The 19,622-nt window shown below is 47.9% G+C and overlaps 1 protein-coding gene across 26 annotated transcripts in view; it reads left to right on the plus strand.

Annotated features, from left to right (window-relative positions):
* EFCAB6 (EF-hand calcium binding domain 6) overlaps positions 1-19,622 on the plus strand; it is a 304,726-nt gene that overhangs the window by 276,812 nt on the left and 8,292 nt on the right. For 25 of the 26 annotated variants that reach the window (XM_017964036.4, XM_035265359.3, XM_035265349.3 and 22 more), the window contains 2 exons: positions 16,393-16,623; positions 19,074-19,242. In XM_017964036.4, coding sequence (XP_017819525.4) covers positions 16,393-16,623; positions 19,074-19,242 — 400 coding nt within the window. The remainder of the gene's footprint in view (positions 1-16,392; positions 16,624-19,073; positions 19,243-19,622) is intronic. The other variant, XM_078333471.1, reaches the window with a different exon arrangement.

The following is a 19,622-nucleotide window of genomic DNA, read 5'->3' on the forward strand; positions in this document are numbered from 1 at the left end:
TCGGCTGAGCGTCAGCCTGGTCCCTGGCCAGTGTACAGAGTTTAAGATTGTTCTCTGTTTTTAAAATACTTGTAGTTTTATTATTTTGTTTTTCAATCTTCCTGAAGATTCCCAGGAGCCTTCTGTTTATGTAACAACTATGAATTGTGCCATTTTCATCAGGGTACAAATTAATGTCACTGTTACTTTTAAAATCAAATTAAACTCAGCTTCGGCTCCCACATTCCTTCTGCCTTCCCTGGAGCATCCCAGAGCATTCCGTATCTTCTGTAAAAGGTCAATAATTGTGTTTTATCTGCATAGTATATAGGGTTAGGTCCTATACAATGTTATATTGTATAGGATATAGAATGTGTGATACCTGTACAACTAACATGTGCTATAAATGTTACATGTAATAAACATTTTGAGCTGGGTGCTTTGGCTCATGCCTATAATCTTAGTGCTTCGAGAGGCCAACACAGAAGGATTTCTTGAGCCCAAGAGTTGGAGGCTGCAGTGAATATTATTATACTACTGCATTTCAGCCTGGGTGACAGAGGGAGACATTGTCTCAAACAAACAAAAAAAAAAGCTTTTTGGTGCTGCATCACTAATCAATTTCCACTATAATTGATCAGATAGAATTAGAATCAAACGTTCAAACACCAAAATAAGGGAGATACCTCGGTGTAGTTTGTGGTAATGTGGTCTGAGTCTGTCATGGGCAGCAACTCTCTGGGGCCAGTGCCGCGCAGGCAGTAGAAAGAATTTACCAAGACAGGTGTGGGTCAAGAAAGGCAGATGTACTAGAAAAAGCATGAAAATAGGTTGCAAGGGCACACTGGGCAAGTCAGCAAGATAAAAGCTGACTGCAAAGAGACAGCGTTTGCTGGGGATTTTATAGGATGGGGCTTGTGCTGGATGATGAACAAGGCTTTGTGCAGTACTGAAGACACCAGGGTTCCAGTTAGCTACCTTGCATTTTTCTATGAGCCGAAGGTCTGGTGATGGCTGGGCGCAGGAAGATGGTGAGTTATTCATGCGGGAGGGCTCCATGTTCTGGACCATGAAGAAAGGCGGACTTAGAGCTTACCTGCTTTTTTGTTTTGCTTTCCCCTGTTCCCGCCAGCCTGACTCCTCTTCTTTATTTAGACTCCACATGGTCCAAAGAGGGTGGCCAGTCTGTCCTCATGCCTCAGGAGTCCCAGACTCTGGCGGAAGGCTGGTGCTCCTCCTGCTACCTCAACCCCACCTCAACCTGCCTTCTCCTTGCCACTACGTAGTGTTGCTGCTGGCAGTGTGGGATGCTCTGGGCCACTACTCTAAGCATGCTGGGTACATGCCACCCCCAGCGGGCCTGTCCACTGTGCCCAGGCTGGACACAGGCCCTGTCTCTCTAAGATCCTCCTCCCTATCACAGAATCCCCACAAGGAGGTTCTTCCCAGTCTCTTCCCCCAAGGACTGGGCTGAGCTCTTCTTTGGCTCAAAGGTTCCAACAGCCTGCTCCTCTGGACCTTTTTGGTCTTTCATGGGCTTCCAAGGCCAAGAGCACCTCCAAGGGGGATGGCGTCCTGAGAGTCTGCCATGCCACGGCAACTGGGGGAAGGAAGAGTACCTGCCCAGCTTGCCTCCTGTCTGTAGCCACACTGAACAGGGGAGCAGTACCCCAGGTTGCTGTGTTTCTTACCGCCCTAAATGCCAAAGCAGTGTGGGGCACTGAGTGGGTGCTCAGTATGTGCTGGTGAACGGACAGCATCCAGACTCCCCTGCCCTTCAGCGTCCTCAGCAGCTCCATGACTGATCAGCCAAGTAACACAGGGCACCACTTATTCAGTTACAGAAGTAGATTTCCCTTCACCCAGAAAACACACGGCTACAAGCCCTCTCTAGTTTTCAAACATGTCAATGTCCCGTTCCCAGAGAATAATTCAGGTTAAAATATATGATCCCCAAATACTTACAAAGCAACTCTGTCTTCCTCTTTCCTCCTGGTTCTGCTCAGGCTCAGTCCAGGGAGTTCCCTGCAGACCCTTCGTGGAAATGTAACTCTTTTGCCTCCAAAATTGGGCCACTCCAACCTCTTGTCTCATTTTGTCAGAGTTGCAGGGTAAGGACTTGGAAGTCTTCATAGGGAAGGGTGATCATCACAGTACCCTGGTCCCACTCAGAACTCTGAGCTCACTGCCCCATCTATGCATTCCTTAAAGACTATCGCCTTTCTTTCTTTTTTTTTTTGAGATGGAGTTTCACTCTTGTTACCCAGGCTGGAGTGCAATGGCGTGATCTCAGCTCACCGCAACCTCCGCCTCCTGGGTTCAGGAAATTCTTCTGCCTCAGCCTCCTGAGTAGCTGGGATTACAGGCATGTGCCACTGTGCCCAGCTAATTTTTTGTATTTTTAGTAGAGACGGGGGTTTCACCATGTTGACCAGGATGGTCTCGATCTCTTGACCTCATGATCCACCCGCCTCAGCCTCCCACCTCGGCCAGACTATCACCTTTCTTAGGCATTTTGGTGTAAGCACTTTTGCTAAGCAAAATTAAATGCTCTTTCCAAATGATCCTGCACCATTGAACATCAAAGCCGAGCAAGATCTGTATTTGCAAATACTTCTTAGCATAAATGAAAATAAGCCTTTGAAATTAATACAGTTGCATTTATTACTCTATAGGGCCAAGTCATCAAGGTTTTACTAATAAAGATTTTTTATTTCATCTAAATGAGTAAAATTTTACTCTAATTATAGATAGAAATTAATGACATGCTGAGATATCTGGCATTCATCACAGAGAATTTGATTTTAATTGTCCACTAAGAAAACTTCACCATCCTCAGCACATCAAGCCCCTTCCCCAACAAAATTAAGTACTTATTTTTAAATGCGGCTTTCTAAAAATAAGCTGACATGTCTCTTACATGCAGCCAGCAAACATATAAAAAAAAGCGCAACATCATTGAGCGTTAGAGAAATGCAAATCAAAACCACAATGAGATAGCATCTCACTCCAGTCAGAATGACTATGATTTAAAAGTCAAAAAAAAAAAACAAAAAACAGATGCTGGTGAGGTTACAGAGAAAAAGGAATGCTTCTACAGTGTTGGTAGAAGTTGGGAGTGTCAGTTAGTTCAAGCATTGTGGAAGACATTGTGGAGTTTTCTCAAGGACCTAGAGACAGAAATGCCATATGACCAAGTAATCTCATTACTGGGTATTACCCCAAGGAATCTAAATCACTCTATTATAAAGATACATATACACCTGTGTACACTGCAGCCCTTTTCACAATAGCAAAGACATTGGGAAAAAAACTAAATGCCCATCAATGATAGACTGAATAAAGAAAATGTGGTGCAACTATACCATGGAATACTATGCAGCCATAAAAAGGAACGAGATCATGTCCTTTGCAGAGACATGGATGGAGTTAGAAGCCATTATCCTCAGCAAACTAACATAGGAACAGAAAACCAAACACTGCATGTTCTCACTTATAAGTGGGAGCCGAATGATGAGAACACATGAACACATGGGGGAACAATACACACTGGGGCCTGTTGAGGTCAGGGAGGAGGGAGACCATCAGGAAGAATAGCTAATGGGTGCTGGGCTTCATACCTTTGTGATGGGGTGATCTGGGCAGCAAACCGCCATGGCTCACATTACCTATGTAACAAACCTGCACATGTACCCTGGAAACTAAAATAAAAGTTAAAGAAAAAAGTTAAAAAATAAGGCCAGCACAATGGCTTATGCCTGTAATCCCAACACTTTGGGAGGCCGAGACAGGCGGATCACAAGGTTAGAGGTTCGAGACCAGCCTGGCCAACATGGTGAAACCCTGTCTCTTTTAAAAATACAAAAAATTAGCCAGGCATGGTGGTAGGCACCTGTAATCCCAGCTACTCGGGAGGCTGAGGCAGGAGAATCACTTGAACCTAGGAGGTGGAGGTTACAGTGAGTCAAGACTGCGCCACTGCAGTCCAGCCTGGGCAACAGAGTGAGACTCCTTCTCAAAATAGATAGATAGATAGATAGATAGATAGATAGATAGATAGATAGATAGAAAAAAGATGACATGTCTCCAATACAGTCGTCGTCATCAAGAACCTCAAATTCTGGCATGAATATTAGGTTGCTGCAAAAGTAATTGCAGTTTTTGCTGTTGAAAGTAATGTAATTGCCATTACTTTCAAAGGCAAAAAAAGTGCAATTATTTTTGCACCAATCTAATACATCAGGGGATGATTAGCAAAGACTGTGCTATACTAGGGACAGATGCTCCTGGATGGGCTGATATACAGCTAAAGCCCAGAGATCCATGTGTTTTCTCCTTGCATGAGTTACTTTGCCAGGGACTTTGGTCAAAGGCGAGATTCCTGGTAAAGTGTAACTTGGGAGTCATTTGTACTCTTAACATGTCTAGACCCTCATGCCATTATTTGAAAGTGCTCACAGAAGATGCCGGGACGGTTCAACCATATTAAATTAGACTTAACTCCATATTTCATGACTTGGTTTATCTACATTATAAAAACTTAATCTCCTACTTAAAAAAAAAATCTAACAGTCACGAACATAAAGGGGCAGTTTTCCTGACTTGTCAAGCTCTGTAAGTGGGGAAAGTGACACATCATTTGAAACCTTTTGGTGCAATTAACCTTCGGGAAAGGAGAGCTACTTTCAGAGCAGATGAGTGGGGAACGGCTGGGTCTTCGTGGCTCTGCAGAAAGCATGTGATAAAAGGCTGTCGGTTGGAACTAGGTCTCCTTGGGTATTGCTTAAGACAATAGACCCACAGCAAGAGCCTCTTTTTGCAAAGCAATTTAGATCAGCCCACAGTGATTGTTTGAGGACTTTTAATATGCAGATATATTAGGGAAAGGAACCGCTAAACGTTTCTGAACTTTTTTCTTTTTGAGAAGGAGTCTCGCTCTGACTTGCAAGCTGGAGTGCAGTGGTGGCTCACTGCAACCTCCGCCTCCCAAGTTCAAGCAATTCTCCTGTCTCAGCCTCCCGAGTAGCTGGGACTACAGGTGCCTACCACTATACCCAGCTAATTTTTGTATTTTTAGTAGATACAGGGTTTCACCATATTGGTCAGGCTGGTCTCCAACACCTGACCTCAGGTGATCCACCCACCTCAGCCTCCCAAAGTGTTGAGATTACAGGCCTGAGCTGCTGTGCCCGGCTTTCTGAACATTTTAGATGTGGTATTTCTGAAACAGATGCCCCTAGGAAGTGAGAGTGATGCTTACAGAAAACAAAACAATCCTTCAGGCAGGCAGACTTAGGTGTCAGTCCTGCTTCTGCTCTGATCCAGCTGTGTGACCCTGGAGGAGTTGCCCAGCCTCTCTGAGCTTGTGTCCTCCTCTGTGAGATGGGGATGCACGGTCCTCCCCCAGGCTCTTCCAGGCATTTCAGCCTCCCCCGCCTCAGCTTGCTGCTGCCTCTGCCAAGCCCTGCCCCTGTACCTTTCAACACCTACTCCTCCTTCCTGACTTCATGCAGAGGGAAGCCCTTCCTGACCACACCCCCATGTCACCCCTCACACCCCCTCACTCCTTGACCCCCTGATCTTGAGTGTGCGTCGTCCAGCCAAGCCCCCTGGGATACTCATGCACGTTCTGAGGCACATGGCCATCTGTCTTGCGCACAAAGGCAGCATGCATCCAGGTTTGGGGGGCCCACAGCAACAGGGTCGTGATGCTGCACCCTGGGGCCACCTCAGGGGGGCCCTGCCCTGCCTCCTTTGAGTTCACAGCCAGGGAGGAGGAGACACACCAAATGCCAGGTGGGTATTACTGAGGTCATGACATGCTCCTCCCTGCTCTGATGGGGCGTTAGGTAGAATGAGAGGGCATAGCAGACAGAAGGGTAGGGTTGGTTTCCTTGAGGACAGGGTGTTGGTTTTGTGGGAGTTGCCTCTTAAGAATAGACAGGAGGCCAGGTGCAGCGGCTCACATCTATAATCCCAGCACTTTGGGAGGCCAAGGCGGGCGGATCATGAGGTCAGGAGATCGAGACCATCCAAGCTAACATGGTGAAACCACATCTCTACTAAAATACAAAAAATTAGCCAGGCATGGTGGCAGGCACCTGTAGTCCCAGCTACTCTGGAGACTGAGGCAGTGGAATCACTTGAACCAGGAGGCAGAGGTTGCTGGCAGCAGGATGGTTGGCATGAGCCAAAATCATGCCACTGCACTCCAGTCTGGCACAGAGCAAGACTCTGTCTCAAAAGAGAGAGAGAGAGAGAGGGACAGGGGACAGCAGCACAGGCAGAGGCAGCAGGGAAGCAGAAGCCATGTGAGTGCTGGTTTGAGCTGCTGCCAGCCGCAGACGGACAGACCTTTTCCTTGTTGAGCCTCCATTCTAGCAGAGATATTCAGACAGGGAACAAAATACTGAAATGCCTAGTGCGTTTAGGTTGATAAATGCTGCAGGGGAGAGAAGGCAGGAAAGCAGGATGGGATAGCAAGCTGGGGAGGGGTGCACTTGTGAGTAGGGTAGTCAGGGAAGATGCCCTGAGAAGGTGGCAGGCAGGGGTAGAGACCTGGCGGCCAGGAAGGGGGAAGCCAGGAGCAGAGGTTCCTGGCAGCAGCATGGTACATGGCCAGGCGACGTGGCAGGAGGCTAAGGAATAAGAAGCCAGCACCGTGGAGGGGTCGGGCGGTGTGGGCTGGGGTCAGAGCAGGGAACTGGACCAGGTAGGCTGTGAGCCCAAGGCAGGAGCTTTCCTTTTATTCACCAAGATAAGAGGGGCCTGGGGCCCTGAGTCTAAGGGTTGTCTGTTGGGGCAATTGACTTCAGCTTTAAACAGCATTACTCTGGCTACTATGTGGACCATGGCATGGCGGTGGGAAGAGGGCAGAGCAGGCAGGGAGAGCAGCCCCTGGGGATGATCCCAGGGCAAGGAAGGTGATAGGAAGAGATGGGATCACGAATGTCCCAGAGTTGGAGCCCACAGAATGTGCTTATGATGTGGGGTGTGGAAGAGAAAAGGGGAGCAAAGATAAGACTGGATGGAGAGAGGAGGCGGAGTGCTGTGGGAGAAGTGAGGATGGAATTGGCATCATGGCTGATGGGTTGAGAGCCCCACAGCTGGGTGTGCAAGGGAAGACGTGGAGCAGGAGGTGGGTGGCCAGGGCTGAAGCCTAGAAGAGAAGCCCTGGAGGTCCCATGCATGAAGAGTGGCCAGAGGGCAGGGGTGCAGCTGGGACGGGGCTGAGTTCTGGGTCTTCCTGGTGTTGGAAAGCCGGGGAGATGGGGAGAAACCAGAAAAAGCAACTGAGCAGCCACTGATCACGTGGGAGGAGAACCTGGAGTCATCTGAGGTTTGGATCCTTTGTCACTACGTATGTGTGTCCTTTGATGGAAGAGGAAAAAAACACATTAGTTGAATTCGTGTAACCAAACATATCCATCTATTTATTGCCAGTTTCCACTTGGTGCTCTGGTTAAGAGAGCCTTACCTATCCCAAGGTATCAAAAATATTAACCTGGCCAGGCATGGTAGCTCACACCTGTAATCCCAGCACTTTGGGAGGCCGAGGTGGACGGATCACCTGAAGTCAGCAGTTCGAGATCAGCCTGGCCAACATGGTGAAACTCTGTCTCTACTAAAAATACAAAAATTGGCCAGGCATGGTGGTGCACACCTGTAATCTCCGCTACTTGGGAGGCTGAGGCAGAATTGCTTGAACCTGGGAGGCAGAGGTTGCAGTGAGCTGAGATCATGCCACTGCACTGCAGCCTGGGCAACAAAGGGAAACTCCATCTCAAAAAAAAAAAATTAACCTATCTTCTCTGCTACAGGTTTTTAAGTTTTCACTTTACGTTTTAATACACCTGAGATACATTTTCTTTTTCCTTTTCTGTCAAATGAAAGTGGAATCTATCCATTTTCTCCAAGTTTTCAAATTTGTTAGCATAACATTATTAATGCGTCCTCTTACCTTTTTAATCTCTACTGAATCATAGTTATACCTTATTTTTCCTTTCTAATATTATTTTTCTCCTGGCTTAATCTTGCCAGAACTTGCCTATTTTGTTAGTCTTTTCAAATTATCAATGTTTGATTTAGTTGATATTAATTTTCTATTAATCTCTGCTCTTATTTTTATTATTCTTCTGCTTTCATTTAAGTTAGACAAAGCTTTCTGATTTCAGCTGTTCTTCTTTTCTTAATGAGCATTTAAAAGTATATATTTCCTTCTAATTACCACTTTAGCTGCATCCAAGTTTTGATATGTAGTTTTAAAATTATAATTCGGTTCTCCATAGTTTTTATTTCCATTTTGAGTCCTTCTTTGATCCATAAGACGTTAGAAGTGCTCTCTTGTTTCCAAATAAATGGATTTTTGAAGTTATTAATTTACCAATTAACTCCATTTTAATCAGAGAATATAAGCTGAGTGACATCAGTTCTTGGAAATATCTTGAGATCTGATGTGTGGTCATTTTTTCTTTTTTTTTTTTTTCCTGAAACAAAGTCTTGCTCCATCGCCAGCGCCAGGCTGGAATGCAGTGGCGCAATCTTGCTTCACTGCAACTTCCACCTCCCGGGTTCAAGCGATTCTCCTGCCTCAGCCTCCCGACTAGCTGGGACTACAGATGCACACCACCATGCCCAGCTCATTTTTGTATTTTTAGTAGAGACAGGGTTTCACCTTGTTGGCCAGGCTGGTCTCCAACTCCTGACCTCAAGTGATCTGCCTGCCTTGGCTTCCCAAAGTGCTGGGATTACAGGTGTGAGCCACCACGCCTGGCCTTGAATTGACCCTTTAATCATTATAAAACTGCCCTCTTTATGCCTGGAAAGTAGTTTATGGCTTAAAGTCTATTTTATGTGATATTAGCCCAGCTTTCATAAATTTAATACTTGCTTAGTATATCTATTTCCAACTTAAAAAAAAAATCTTTGTCCTTTTTGTGACTTGCGTTTTATATGCATATAATACAAATGGGGCAATCTCAGTTCACTGAAACCTCCACCTCCCGGCTCAAACGATTCTCCTGCCTCAGCCTACCGAGTAGCTGAGATTATAGACAAGCATCACCTTATTTTTAGTAGAGACGGGGTTTCACCATGTTGGCCATCACCTCAAGTGATTCGCGTGCCTCTGCCTAATCCCAAAGTGCTGGGATTATAGACATGAGCCATCTCAACCGGCTGGATTTTTAAAAAATACAATCTAATAATCTCATTTATTTATATGGATGTTTGATCCATTTTGTTTACTGTGACTACTGATATGTGTGGATTTACTTCTGTCATCCAATATGCTTTCCATTTAGTGCTTGTCTCTTTTATATTGTTTTAAAAATCCTAGTATCTTATTTTGGATTATGGCTTTTATTTGTTTGTTTGTTTTATGAGCCAGGCCTGAGTGCAGCAGCATGATCGCAGCTCACCACAGCCTCAACTTCTCAGGCTCAGACTCTCCTCCCACCTCAGTCTCCCGAGTAGCTGGGACTACAGGTTCACACCACCCCGCTCAGCTTATTTTTGTGGTTTGTTTGTTTTTTGTTTTTTTGTAGAGACTGGGTTTTGCAGTTTTGGCCAGGCTGGTCTCAAACTCCTGAGCTCAAGTGATTCACCTACCTCGGCTTCCCAAAGTGCGGGGATTACAGGCATGAGCCACTGCACCCGGCCAGATCGAGCTTTTTAAAATTCCTTTTTCCAACTACTGGTTTGGGAATTATATACTTATTTCTATTCTTTTAATCAGCAGGCGGTTATGGTCCTTGAAATTGGATCATATGTAACAAAACAAAGTCCAAAGTTCAGCAGCCTTTTCGTTGTTCTCTTTTGCAGATTGGCTTCCGAGGTTTCATCTACCTGCCTTTAGGGTTAGCAGCTTTCCCGGCCGTAGTGATTTCCTGTACTTCCTCGTGAGCTCAGGACATGATATTAAGTGGTACAGGACACAGGATATTAAGTTGCCATCACTCTGATTTTCCCCTAGGTTTCATTTCATTATTATTTGTTGTTTTAGATCTATGTTGTTTTTTCTCCACAAATTAATCATTAGACTGTTTTATACAGTGAGTATTTATTTGCTGTCACCTTCTTCACTCTTCACACCTTAGACCTTTCTTCTGAGATCATTTTCTTTCTCTGTGAAGTATTTCCTTTAGTTATGCTCTTCAACTTGCTCAGTTTTTATCTGAAAATATCTTTTTTTGACCACATTTTTAAAAGGTAACTTTTCTGGGTATATTATTTTATTTTATTTTATTTATTTTTTGAGACAGTGTCTCGCTCTGCCACCCACACTGGAGTGCAATGGTGTGATCTCGGCTCACCGCAACCTCTGCCTCCTGGGTTCAAGTGATTCTCCTGCCTCAGCCTCCTGAGTAGCTGGAGGCATGCACTACCACACCTGGCTAATTTTCTTGTATTTTTAGTAGAGACAGAGTTTCACCATGTTGGCCAAGCTGGTCTCAAACTCCTGACCTCAGGTGATCTGCCTGCCTTGTCCTCCCAAAGTGCTGGGATTACAAGCATGAGCCACCACACCTGTCCTGAAAATATCTTTATTTGACCATATTTTCAAAAGGTAACTTTTCTGGGTAGAGAATTTTATATCGACAGTGATTTCCTCTCAATTCTTAAAAAATATCATTCCACCATCTTCTGGCTCCCACTGATAACTGCTTTTAAGGTCACATCTTTGTGTTCTGCCAAAGACATCTCCTGAATCTGAAACTGTGAGTGGGACCCGCCAAACCACGTGTTCGCAAACCCGCCACGTGGCTCTTGCCTGCTTAGGTTTGACAAGGACTGTTTGACTCTGTCTTCAAGTTCTTTAGCTCTCTCCTCAACTGTGTCTCATCTGGTGCTTAATCTATACATTGTATGTTTTAAAATTTTTCAATGACTTTATTTTACATTTCAAGGAATTCTACGTGTCTATTGAAATGAAAAAAATCTGACTTGTCAGTTCTGATGTTCTCCTCCTCCTTGCTGATTTTAATACCAGCGTTTCCTCCTTTAGCTATTTTATGCATCGCTTTTCCTTCATTTGAATACACATGTCTGCTTCTTTAACTATTTTACATATAATCCTCTTATATTCTTTAGCTAATAATTCCAGAATCTGAAGTCTAAATCTGTCTGAGCTTGTTTTTGCCAACTCCTGTTGATGGTGGCTTGCCTCTTCATGTGTTTAGTGGTTTTTACCTCATGAAGAGCTTACATTTGGCTGAATTTAGTCTGGGGGAATCCCGAAGGGCCTGGACTGAGGATGGTTTTCTACACAGATGATTAGAGTTTGCTTCTTCCAAGTGCCAAGGATGCCGCCAGCCCGACACTGCTTCAGTTTCTCCACCTTGAGACTCCATGATGGAGAAACCAAAACGGTTTCATAGACTCCAGGCCATGAGCTGCCGGTCTCTGCCCAGCCTGGAGCTCAGAGCCGTGCCAGGTTTCCTCACCCAGCCTTGCACTGAAGATACAGCCCATTAGGTAACCTGGCTCATTACGCCAGGATCTCCAGGTTTGTGCCTCAGTCTCCCAACCCCTGAGCACCATCAATTCCCAAAACCCTGGCCTCCCAGGATTAGCTTTTGTGAGCTGGCTTTCAGGTTTTTCTTCACCTGTCTTTGGGGTTAGCAGCTTTCCTGGCCCTTAATGATTTGCTGTACTTCCTTGTGAACTCTGCAATGAATTGAAAAGTATGTTTTTAAAAATACGTATCCATCAACTGGGCGTTTTGTGAATGGAGACTTGTTAGAATATCTAGGCTGCCACAGTGCCTAGGATCTCTTGAAACCATAAACTACTTAGAAGTGAGATTTTCGCTTTCCAGACATAGGATATTGTATGATCAGTTTCTGTTTGTATTGCACTGTGGCCAGAAAGCATGCAGTCTGACCACTGAACAAGACACCACTGACGCAGACATAACCATGTCTGTTTCACGTCTGAATTCAGACATGATCTGAGTATCTTTTTGATCTGATTTACCTGGAGACTTTTTTGTTGCTTTCTGTGCTGTTCAGCATTCTTCATAGCAGGTTGCAGGATTTACCCAGGCAAGTTCAAGCAGAAAGAGTTTTTTTGAAGGATATTAGGATCTTACAGACGCTCTGGAAGGGCTAGAGAACCAGGGAGGATGTCCCCACATCCAAGAATGTGGCAGCCAAGAGAAACCCAACCCCACCAGGAGGTTCTTCCAGAAGAAACCCACTGCCACTGCCTCCCAGCAGAGCTCAGCCCCTGTGGTGCTAAGGGGATGGGACTGAACAGCTCCGCCGCCAAGCAGAACAGAAAAGCTGATCACCACCGGGGCTCATCCCTTCTTTCCACTTTGCAGGCAGTTGTGTCTGCTATAGAGGAAAATGGGCACAGTAGCTTTCAGCTGCCCAGCCTCTGTAGTTCGAGAAGGCAGACTAGATAGGAGCGTATCCAGAGACACGAGGAGGGTGGCCTGAATAGCAGCTGAGACCTCCTCCTGTAGCTATGGGGCGGGAGCATAGATGCAGTCAGTTTGATGTAATGTGTGTTTTCTCTGTGAAATACAGGGTAAGATTATCAGCTGAGAGTGAGAGGACCGTAGTGGATATGTAGGAAGAGGAAATGGCACTGAGGGGCTGCCGCAGAGAGCAGCAAGGGACATTTATGGGGGAAGGGTGGTGGGCATGTCTGGCAGTTACAGCAGCTTTGCCAGTAAGCTCAGGGGAAGGCTGGGGAGGGAACAGTGAGAGTGAGGACGTAGCCGTGTGGGGTCCAAGCTTCATTCAGGAGGGAGGTGAGGGCTGAGATGAAGGATAGGGTAAAAGTGGTGGGTGGGCACATAGCTGGTCTCCAGGAGGAGAGGTGAAGACACAGAGGTGAAGGTTGGAGAGATAAATGTCTAGAACTAGGAGACACCAGAAGAGAGATCTGTGGGCTCTGTGCAGGATGGGCCACCACAGGGTCTTCTCAGCATTCCTGCACCACCCTGGGCTCACATCAGTGCCCGAGAGGGGTCTGTTTCCCTCTCTCGCTGTCTTGGCCTGTGCTGGGGTGGGGGCATCCTGCACCTCTGGGCCTCGGGTGGAGCCTTCTCACTGCCCAGGTCCCATCCAGCCCCTCCAGGGCAGCCCACTCTGCCTCCTGTCTCCATGGCTATTGGGCCCATCCCCTCAGACCTCTGCTTTGTAGAGGAGCAGACCCTGGGCCCTAGAGGTGTCTGCCCATTCTGCAGGGATGTTGGTCCTTCCCCTCCCGCAGAGCCTGGGCTGGGTTCCCAGTGGAAGAAGGATGGGCTCCTAACCCCATCCAAGAGGCAGAGGGTTGGGTGGGTTTCCCCAGCAGCATAAGGCTTCTGCCTCCTATGTGGGGTTCTAGAGAAGTGGCCCCACACACACTGTCTCACCTCAGGCTTGCAGGTGGATGCAGAGTACCAGCGGGGGTGTGAGGAGGAGGGCTGGGGGCAGGTGTGAGCGGCCCTTGTTCCTGGGCCCCACAGCTGTCCTAGACTGACACATCAGTCTGCATATGGCCTTCAGGATTGTTCCAAGATGAACTGACCTCTTCCTACCCTCCTTGGCAGCTGCCACCACTTCTTCCCACACTTTGTGGGGGGTGAGAGCTGGTAGCCTGTCTGGCTCTCCTTGGAGCCTGGGGCTCTGGAATTCTGTCCCTCCCCTTGGCTCCCTGTGACCATGGCTCGTGGGCTCAGAGGAAGTACTGCTGCTGCAGGTGGCCTGGCTGGTCCCTGTTGAAGACAAGCAGCCCTGTCTTGCCGCTTTTCTGCATCATAAGCTGAGTCGGAACCCATGGTGGTGTCTTTCTCAGTGTTCAGCTGGTGGTTCAAGGAGACGGGACGATTCAGCATGCTCGGACCTTGCCACACTGATGTGAAACTCACTTGCTTTTGGTGCTTTCACAGTCCAGTAGCGTCTATATCCACATTTCATGTCAAGCTCACTGTCTGGCAGTTTTTGGAATCCAGTCTCCCCAGAGTCTGCCCAGCCTCATGGTGCCTGCCAGCCCCCGTCCTGGTGCTGCTGGCCCATTGGCGTTCTAGGTAGCTCCATGGAGACCGGAGGCCAAGTGCGGACTGGGGCTATTTCCTCTGGTGATACCTCCTCCACCCTCCTATTCTGAGGCCCTTCAGTTAAAATAGGATGAAAATAGGATTCCTGTGGTCTCTCATGGCCTCCTTTGCACCACTGAATTATTTCTTTTTTTCTTTTTTTTGGAGATGGAGTCACCCTCTGTCACCCAGGCTGGAGTGCAGTGGCACGGTTTTGGCTCACTGATCCCTCCACCTCCTAGTTTCAAACTATTCTCCTGCCGCAGCCTCTTGAGTAGCTGGGCTTACAGACTCCCACCACCAGGGCCAGCTAATTTTTGTATTTTTAGTAGAGATGGGGTTTCACCATGTTGGTCAGTCTGGTCTCAAACTCCTGACCTCAGGTGAGCTGCCCACCTCAGCCTCTTAAGGTGCTGGGATTACAGGCATGAGCCATCGCACCCAGCCTGCACCACAGAATTTATTTAAGGAGTTGGCCAGCCCCAGCCACCCTGTTAGAAGAGGAGGTCCTTGGGTTGTCCTTGGGAGCCCTGGAATCGTCTCCCACCAAGCTTGATTTTCACAGCATCTGTCAGCACACTGACCTCCCTGGGTGTTTATCCTTCACAGCATGATCTTCCTTCTCCTCAGTTCTGTGTCCAGCTCAACAGGAGGGCACGAGCCTGCCAGGTCTTCCCCTATGGAGCTCGTCCTCTTCTGCTCCGTGAGAGGGCCTCAGGAGGAGGGGTCAGAACAAGGTTCCACACCTTCCACTGCTCTCACCTTGAAAGGTCCATCCCCTGGGTCTGACCATGTGAGTCTCTTAGGAACTTCAGCCAATGAGCAAACATGTATTGAGCACCTGCTGTATGCCTGCCCCTTTGCCTGATGTTTGACACTTAAAGCTGATATTCAGAGGACCCTGCAGGGAGCTTCCAGGCCATGGGGGAGAGGTCACCTGCAGAGGTGATTTCGGCACCACGTGGGTGTCAATGGGGGCTGTCTGCCCAGTGGTTTTGGCCAACGGTCCTGGAGGACACGGAAGTGGCAAAGCTGATTCCTGTCTGGCAGGTTACTGCACTTGGCGCCAGTGAGGTCTGAGACACTGCGGTCATATCCTCAAGGTCCCCTCACTTCTCCACAGAATAGTTTTTCCTCATTGGGCAGCATGCAATCCACATAAATCTACAGGTATAGTAAAATGATGTCAGACCACACCCACACTCCACCCATGCCCACCTCCTGGTTCTGGTGTTTTCAAATAAGAGCGTTGGGAGAAACTGCAGAAAGAGCGTAGGGACCTCGCTGTACTGTCCTTGTCACCTCCTGCAAATATATAATTATTTCTAAATAAAAAGTAAAAAGACAAATTGAGAATCTTGTCCCAAACTAAAGCTTATAGACTTTGCCTTTGCACCCCCATCCCCACTCCTGCACCCCTGCTTCTTCCCTGAGAATTCAAATCATGCCCAAGATGGTCACTTCTAATTTGCTTTGGAAAACCCCAGTGGAGACCCAGAAGCAACTCAGTTTCTAGCAGAGCCCAGGCTTCCAGGGGAAAGCACGGGATGGGAAGGAAGGGACCGGGTCTGAGCCTCCCCTCGCCTCTCTGAAGGCTGTCTCTCCATCAGCTGTGCTGGAGGCTGGGACTCCCTTGGGCTTTGGGGGCTGTACAAAAATCAAATTGAAAAGAGTTACCCTTCTTCTTGGCTCCCTAAAAGCCCTCCAGTCACCAGCAGTGGCTTGTTTAGGATGCATTGAGTCATTTTGTTCTATCTGCATGGTGTGTGGTTTTGATACAGTCTCTGGCATCAGACAGCAAAAATACAAAGCCATAAACCGCCCCCTGGTTTTCCAAGGGCCTCCCTTTCACCTTGTGAGAAGACTTTTTTTGCCCTTGGGGTGAAATAAATCGTGGATGCAAATGCAGAGGCTGAGGGCGGCATCACCTGGTGAGCTGTTTGCAGAACTCAGGTGTGCCTGGAAGGGTGAGAAACGAGTCTGACTGGGCTTTCCTGGGATGAAGGTGGGTGGGGGCTCTGATCTGCATTTTCTCCCAAATGTTCAAATACACTGCAGCGCAGGCACTGTGACTAATCACAAGATTTAATGGCCTTAAAGTGCTCACTGAGGGCCCAATTCAATTAAAAAATGTCCTGCCGAAGCCATGAATAACCCTCTTGCCTTTGCTTTCCCAGTCTTCTGGAGGCCTCTGCCGAGCAAAGCCAAGTGGGCGTTTCATTTTTTTAATTTTCTTCTTGATGTGGGCCCCGGACCCCTACCAGTCACATGAGCGCTCACCTCCCTCGAGGCCGCCCCCACCCCCACTTCTCGCTGGCACAGGTGCCACGCTGCCTGTGTTTGCACTGGCACCTGGGAAATGACTTCTGCTCCTTCTCCAGTTTGACAGACTCTGGAACGAGATGCCAGTCAATGCCAAGGGGAGACTGAAATGCCCGGACTTCCTGAGCAGGTTCAGTTCTGAGACACCAGCCACACCAATGGCCTTGGGCGACTCGGGCACAGCCCAGAGAGGGAGCAGTGTCCCTGACATCTCGGAAAGCACCAGATCTGCCCTCTCATCACCCACTCGGGAGCTGAGACCAGGGTCAAAGTCTCGGAGTCACCGCTGTGTGAGTTCTCCATTCTTCCAAGTGTCCCAGGCCACCTCACGCCACATCCACAAATCCCACTGGGATGGGGACTGGTGTCGCCCAGGGGTTGGGTGGCTGAGAAGCCAGGTGAACCTGGGGTGGACTCCACAGGCAAGGAGTCCACTGGGGCGGGTCCTTAGCACCCATTCCCGGGGAGGGGAAGATGTGGGGATAGGAACAGCAGAAGAGTGGGATGAAAAGGAGGCATGAGCAGGTGCAAGGTGGGAAAGGGAGCAGGCAGCACCTGGCGCAGTGCGATGATGCTGCCGGCATCTCTGCACAGAAGGCAAGGCCCTATGGTCAACTGCAGGCTGCAGTCCCTTGAGGCAAGTTATACCCATTTTCCAGTTGAACACAGTGAGGCTCTAAGAGGCTTTTTCACGTGATCTTGGTTCCTCAGATGTGGAGCGAACCTGATTTTGAGCCCAGGCCTATCAAACTGCACAGCCTAGAGCCCTGGCTGAGCCACCCCAGGTTTGGGAGGGAGGAAGGTGCCCAGGCTCACCAAGGCTCTTTTCTTATCTGCAGAAAGGGATGGCAACATCACCAGGACAGGGTGGTTGAGAGAATGCCATGCCATGCACATAAAGCCACCATCACTGTGCATGACCTTGGCTATTCCATTTTCATTAACTCCACACAAGTTTTTTGCAGACCTACTGTGTGCTGGGTATTTTCTACAGCTGAGGATGAACTAAGGTTCCTGCTCTTGTAGAGTTTATGTTCTTTCAGGGGATGACAGGCAAGAAAGCAGTAAGCAGAAGTATTTATTATGTTAAAAGGCAGGAAGTAGAGCAGAAGGAGAGGGGTCAGAAGCACCCCAAAGATCCCTGTGTCCTAATCCTTGGAAGCTGTGACTATGTTGTCTCACATGGCAGGGGAAATTAAGGTTGCAAACAGAACTGAAGTTGCTAATCAGCTGGCCTTGGGGAGATTATCCTGGAGTACACAGGTGGGCTCACAGTAATCATGTGGGTCTTTAACTGGGAATCCCGAGGCAGAAGGCTCAGGGCTAGAGAGATGCCATCTGATGCTAATGCTGATCGCTAATGTGATCCACCTCATGCTGCTGGCTTTGAAGAGAGAGGAAGGGGCCACAAGCCAAGGAGTGTGGGAAGCCTCTGGAAACTGAAAAGGCAAGAAAATGGATTCTCCCCTTGAGCCTCTGGATACCTTGATTTTAGCTCAGTGAGCCCCAGTTCAGACCGCTGACCTCTAGAACTGTAACATAATAAACTGATGTTGTTTTAAACCACTAAATTCATGGAAATCTGTTATAGGAGCAGTAGGAGACCAGAGGGCTGGAGGCCATGATGAGGACTTTGGCATTCATTCAAGGGGCATGGAGACTTTGCGTGTTTTTAAGCAGCAAAGCGACGTAGTCTGTAGGACTCTTTAAAGACCACTCTGGTGCTGAGGCTGGGGGTCAGTGAGGAGGTCTAGCAAAGGCAATGGTGGCTTGGGATGGGTGAGACTCTGGAAATATTTTCAAGGTAGAGTCAACAGGATTTCCTGAGGGATCAGATGGGATCAGATGTGGGATGGAGAGGGAGCAGGAGAGTCAAGGAAGACTTCTAAGGGTTCCACCTGAGCAACTGGAAGAAGGCGAAAAACCTGGGCTAAATTAAATCCACTCCTTTTTTTTTTTTTTTTTTTTTTTTGAGACAGAGTCTCACTGTATCGCCCAGGCTAGAGTGCAATGGCACGATCTTGACTCACTGCAACCTCCACCTCCTGGGTTCAAGCAGTTCTCCTGCCTCAGCCTCCTGAGTAGCTGGGATTACAGGCATGTACCACCATGCCTGGTTAATTTTTGTATTTTTAGTAGAGCTGGGGTTTCACCATGTTGGCCACGCTGGTCTGGAACTCCCGGCCTCAAATGATCCACCTATTTTGTGCTGGGATTACAGGTGTAAGCCATGACGCCCAGCCCACTCTCTTGTTTTTAAATGGAAAATACAATAAAGCAAAGAACAGCCCCTTACTTGGTCCACATAATGTCAAAATAACAGATATTCTGTGAATGTTTATGGATTGGATGTCTCGTGCCCATGACAAGTAAATCCCTTTCTTGGATAAGAGTCTGCCGCTAGTGAAATATGTGCCATCATCACTTTTCTCTCACACACACACCCCAGAAGTATGTTTTAACATCACATCTGTATAGATTTGAACCTTGGCTTACATATTTATTTCCAAAATTATTTTGGTTATTATGGCTTGGCACAGGTACATATAGCCCACCAATGGAAATAAAAGCTACCTAGTAAAATTACCACCTATGTCTGATTCTTCATTTTATTTCTGGGCTGATTCTGCCTCTAAAATTGTGATCCTCTAAACCTTGAGGATCTAAATATTGAGGTATTTTTCATGGCTTCTGTTTTACATCTTAAGTGAAAAGAGCCTTTTCTTTTCTTCCCTGCTAGACTCCAGCGAACACCGCCACAATCCCGGGCACTCCACCCTTGCAGAACTGTGATCCCATAGAGAGCAGGCTCCGGAAGAGAATCCAGGGCTGCTGGCGAGAGCTCCTGAAAGAATGCAAGGCGAAGGATGTGGGCAGACAGGGGGACATCAACACCTCCGAGTTCCTGGGTTCGTTTTGAGTCTATCCCCTTGGCAATCCGTCGTCAGCCCCTGTGGCAAGGGGCTGTTCCCACTGGGCACAAAGCCACAGCCCACCCTGGGTGGAGGCCAGGGAGCAGTAGAACGGGAAATGGGAAATTCTGGGTGGGCTGCACAGCTCACTAATCAAAGGTCCCCAGGGAGGAGGATTCCGACCACCTGCCCCTCCCAGCAGGGTTCCATCTGCATGTAAAGTCAGCGCTGCACTAACTCTGAGCTTTGAAAATCACAGGCATGGTTGCCACCCTGGGCAGAGTGTAAATGTTCTCAGGCTCTGACCGCTGAAGGAGATGGAGAAGGTGGAGGAGGGCAGGATGAAGCAGGGATGCTCCTGGGGCTCCATTCCCATC

The sequence above is a fragment of the Callithrix jacchus genome, chromosome 1 (genome assembly GCF_049354715.1).
Source record: "Callithrix jacchus isolate 240 chromosome 1, calJac240_pri, whole genome shotgun sequence".
In the NCBI taxonomy this organism is placed as follows: Eukaryota; Metazoa; Chordata; class Mammalia; order Primates; family Cebidae; genus Callithrix; species Callithrix jacchus.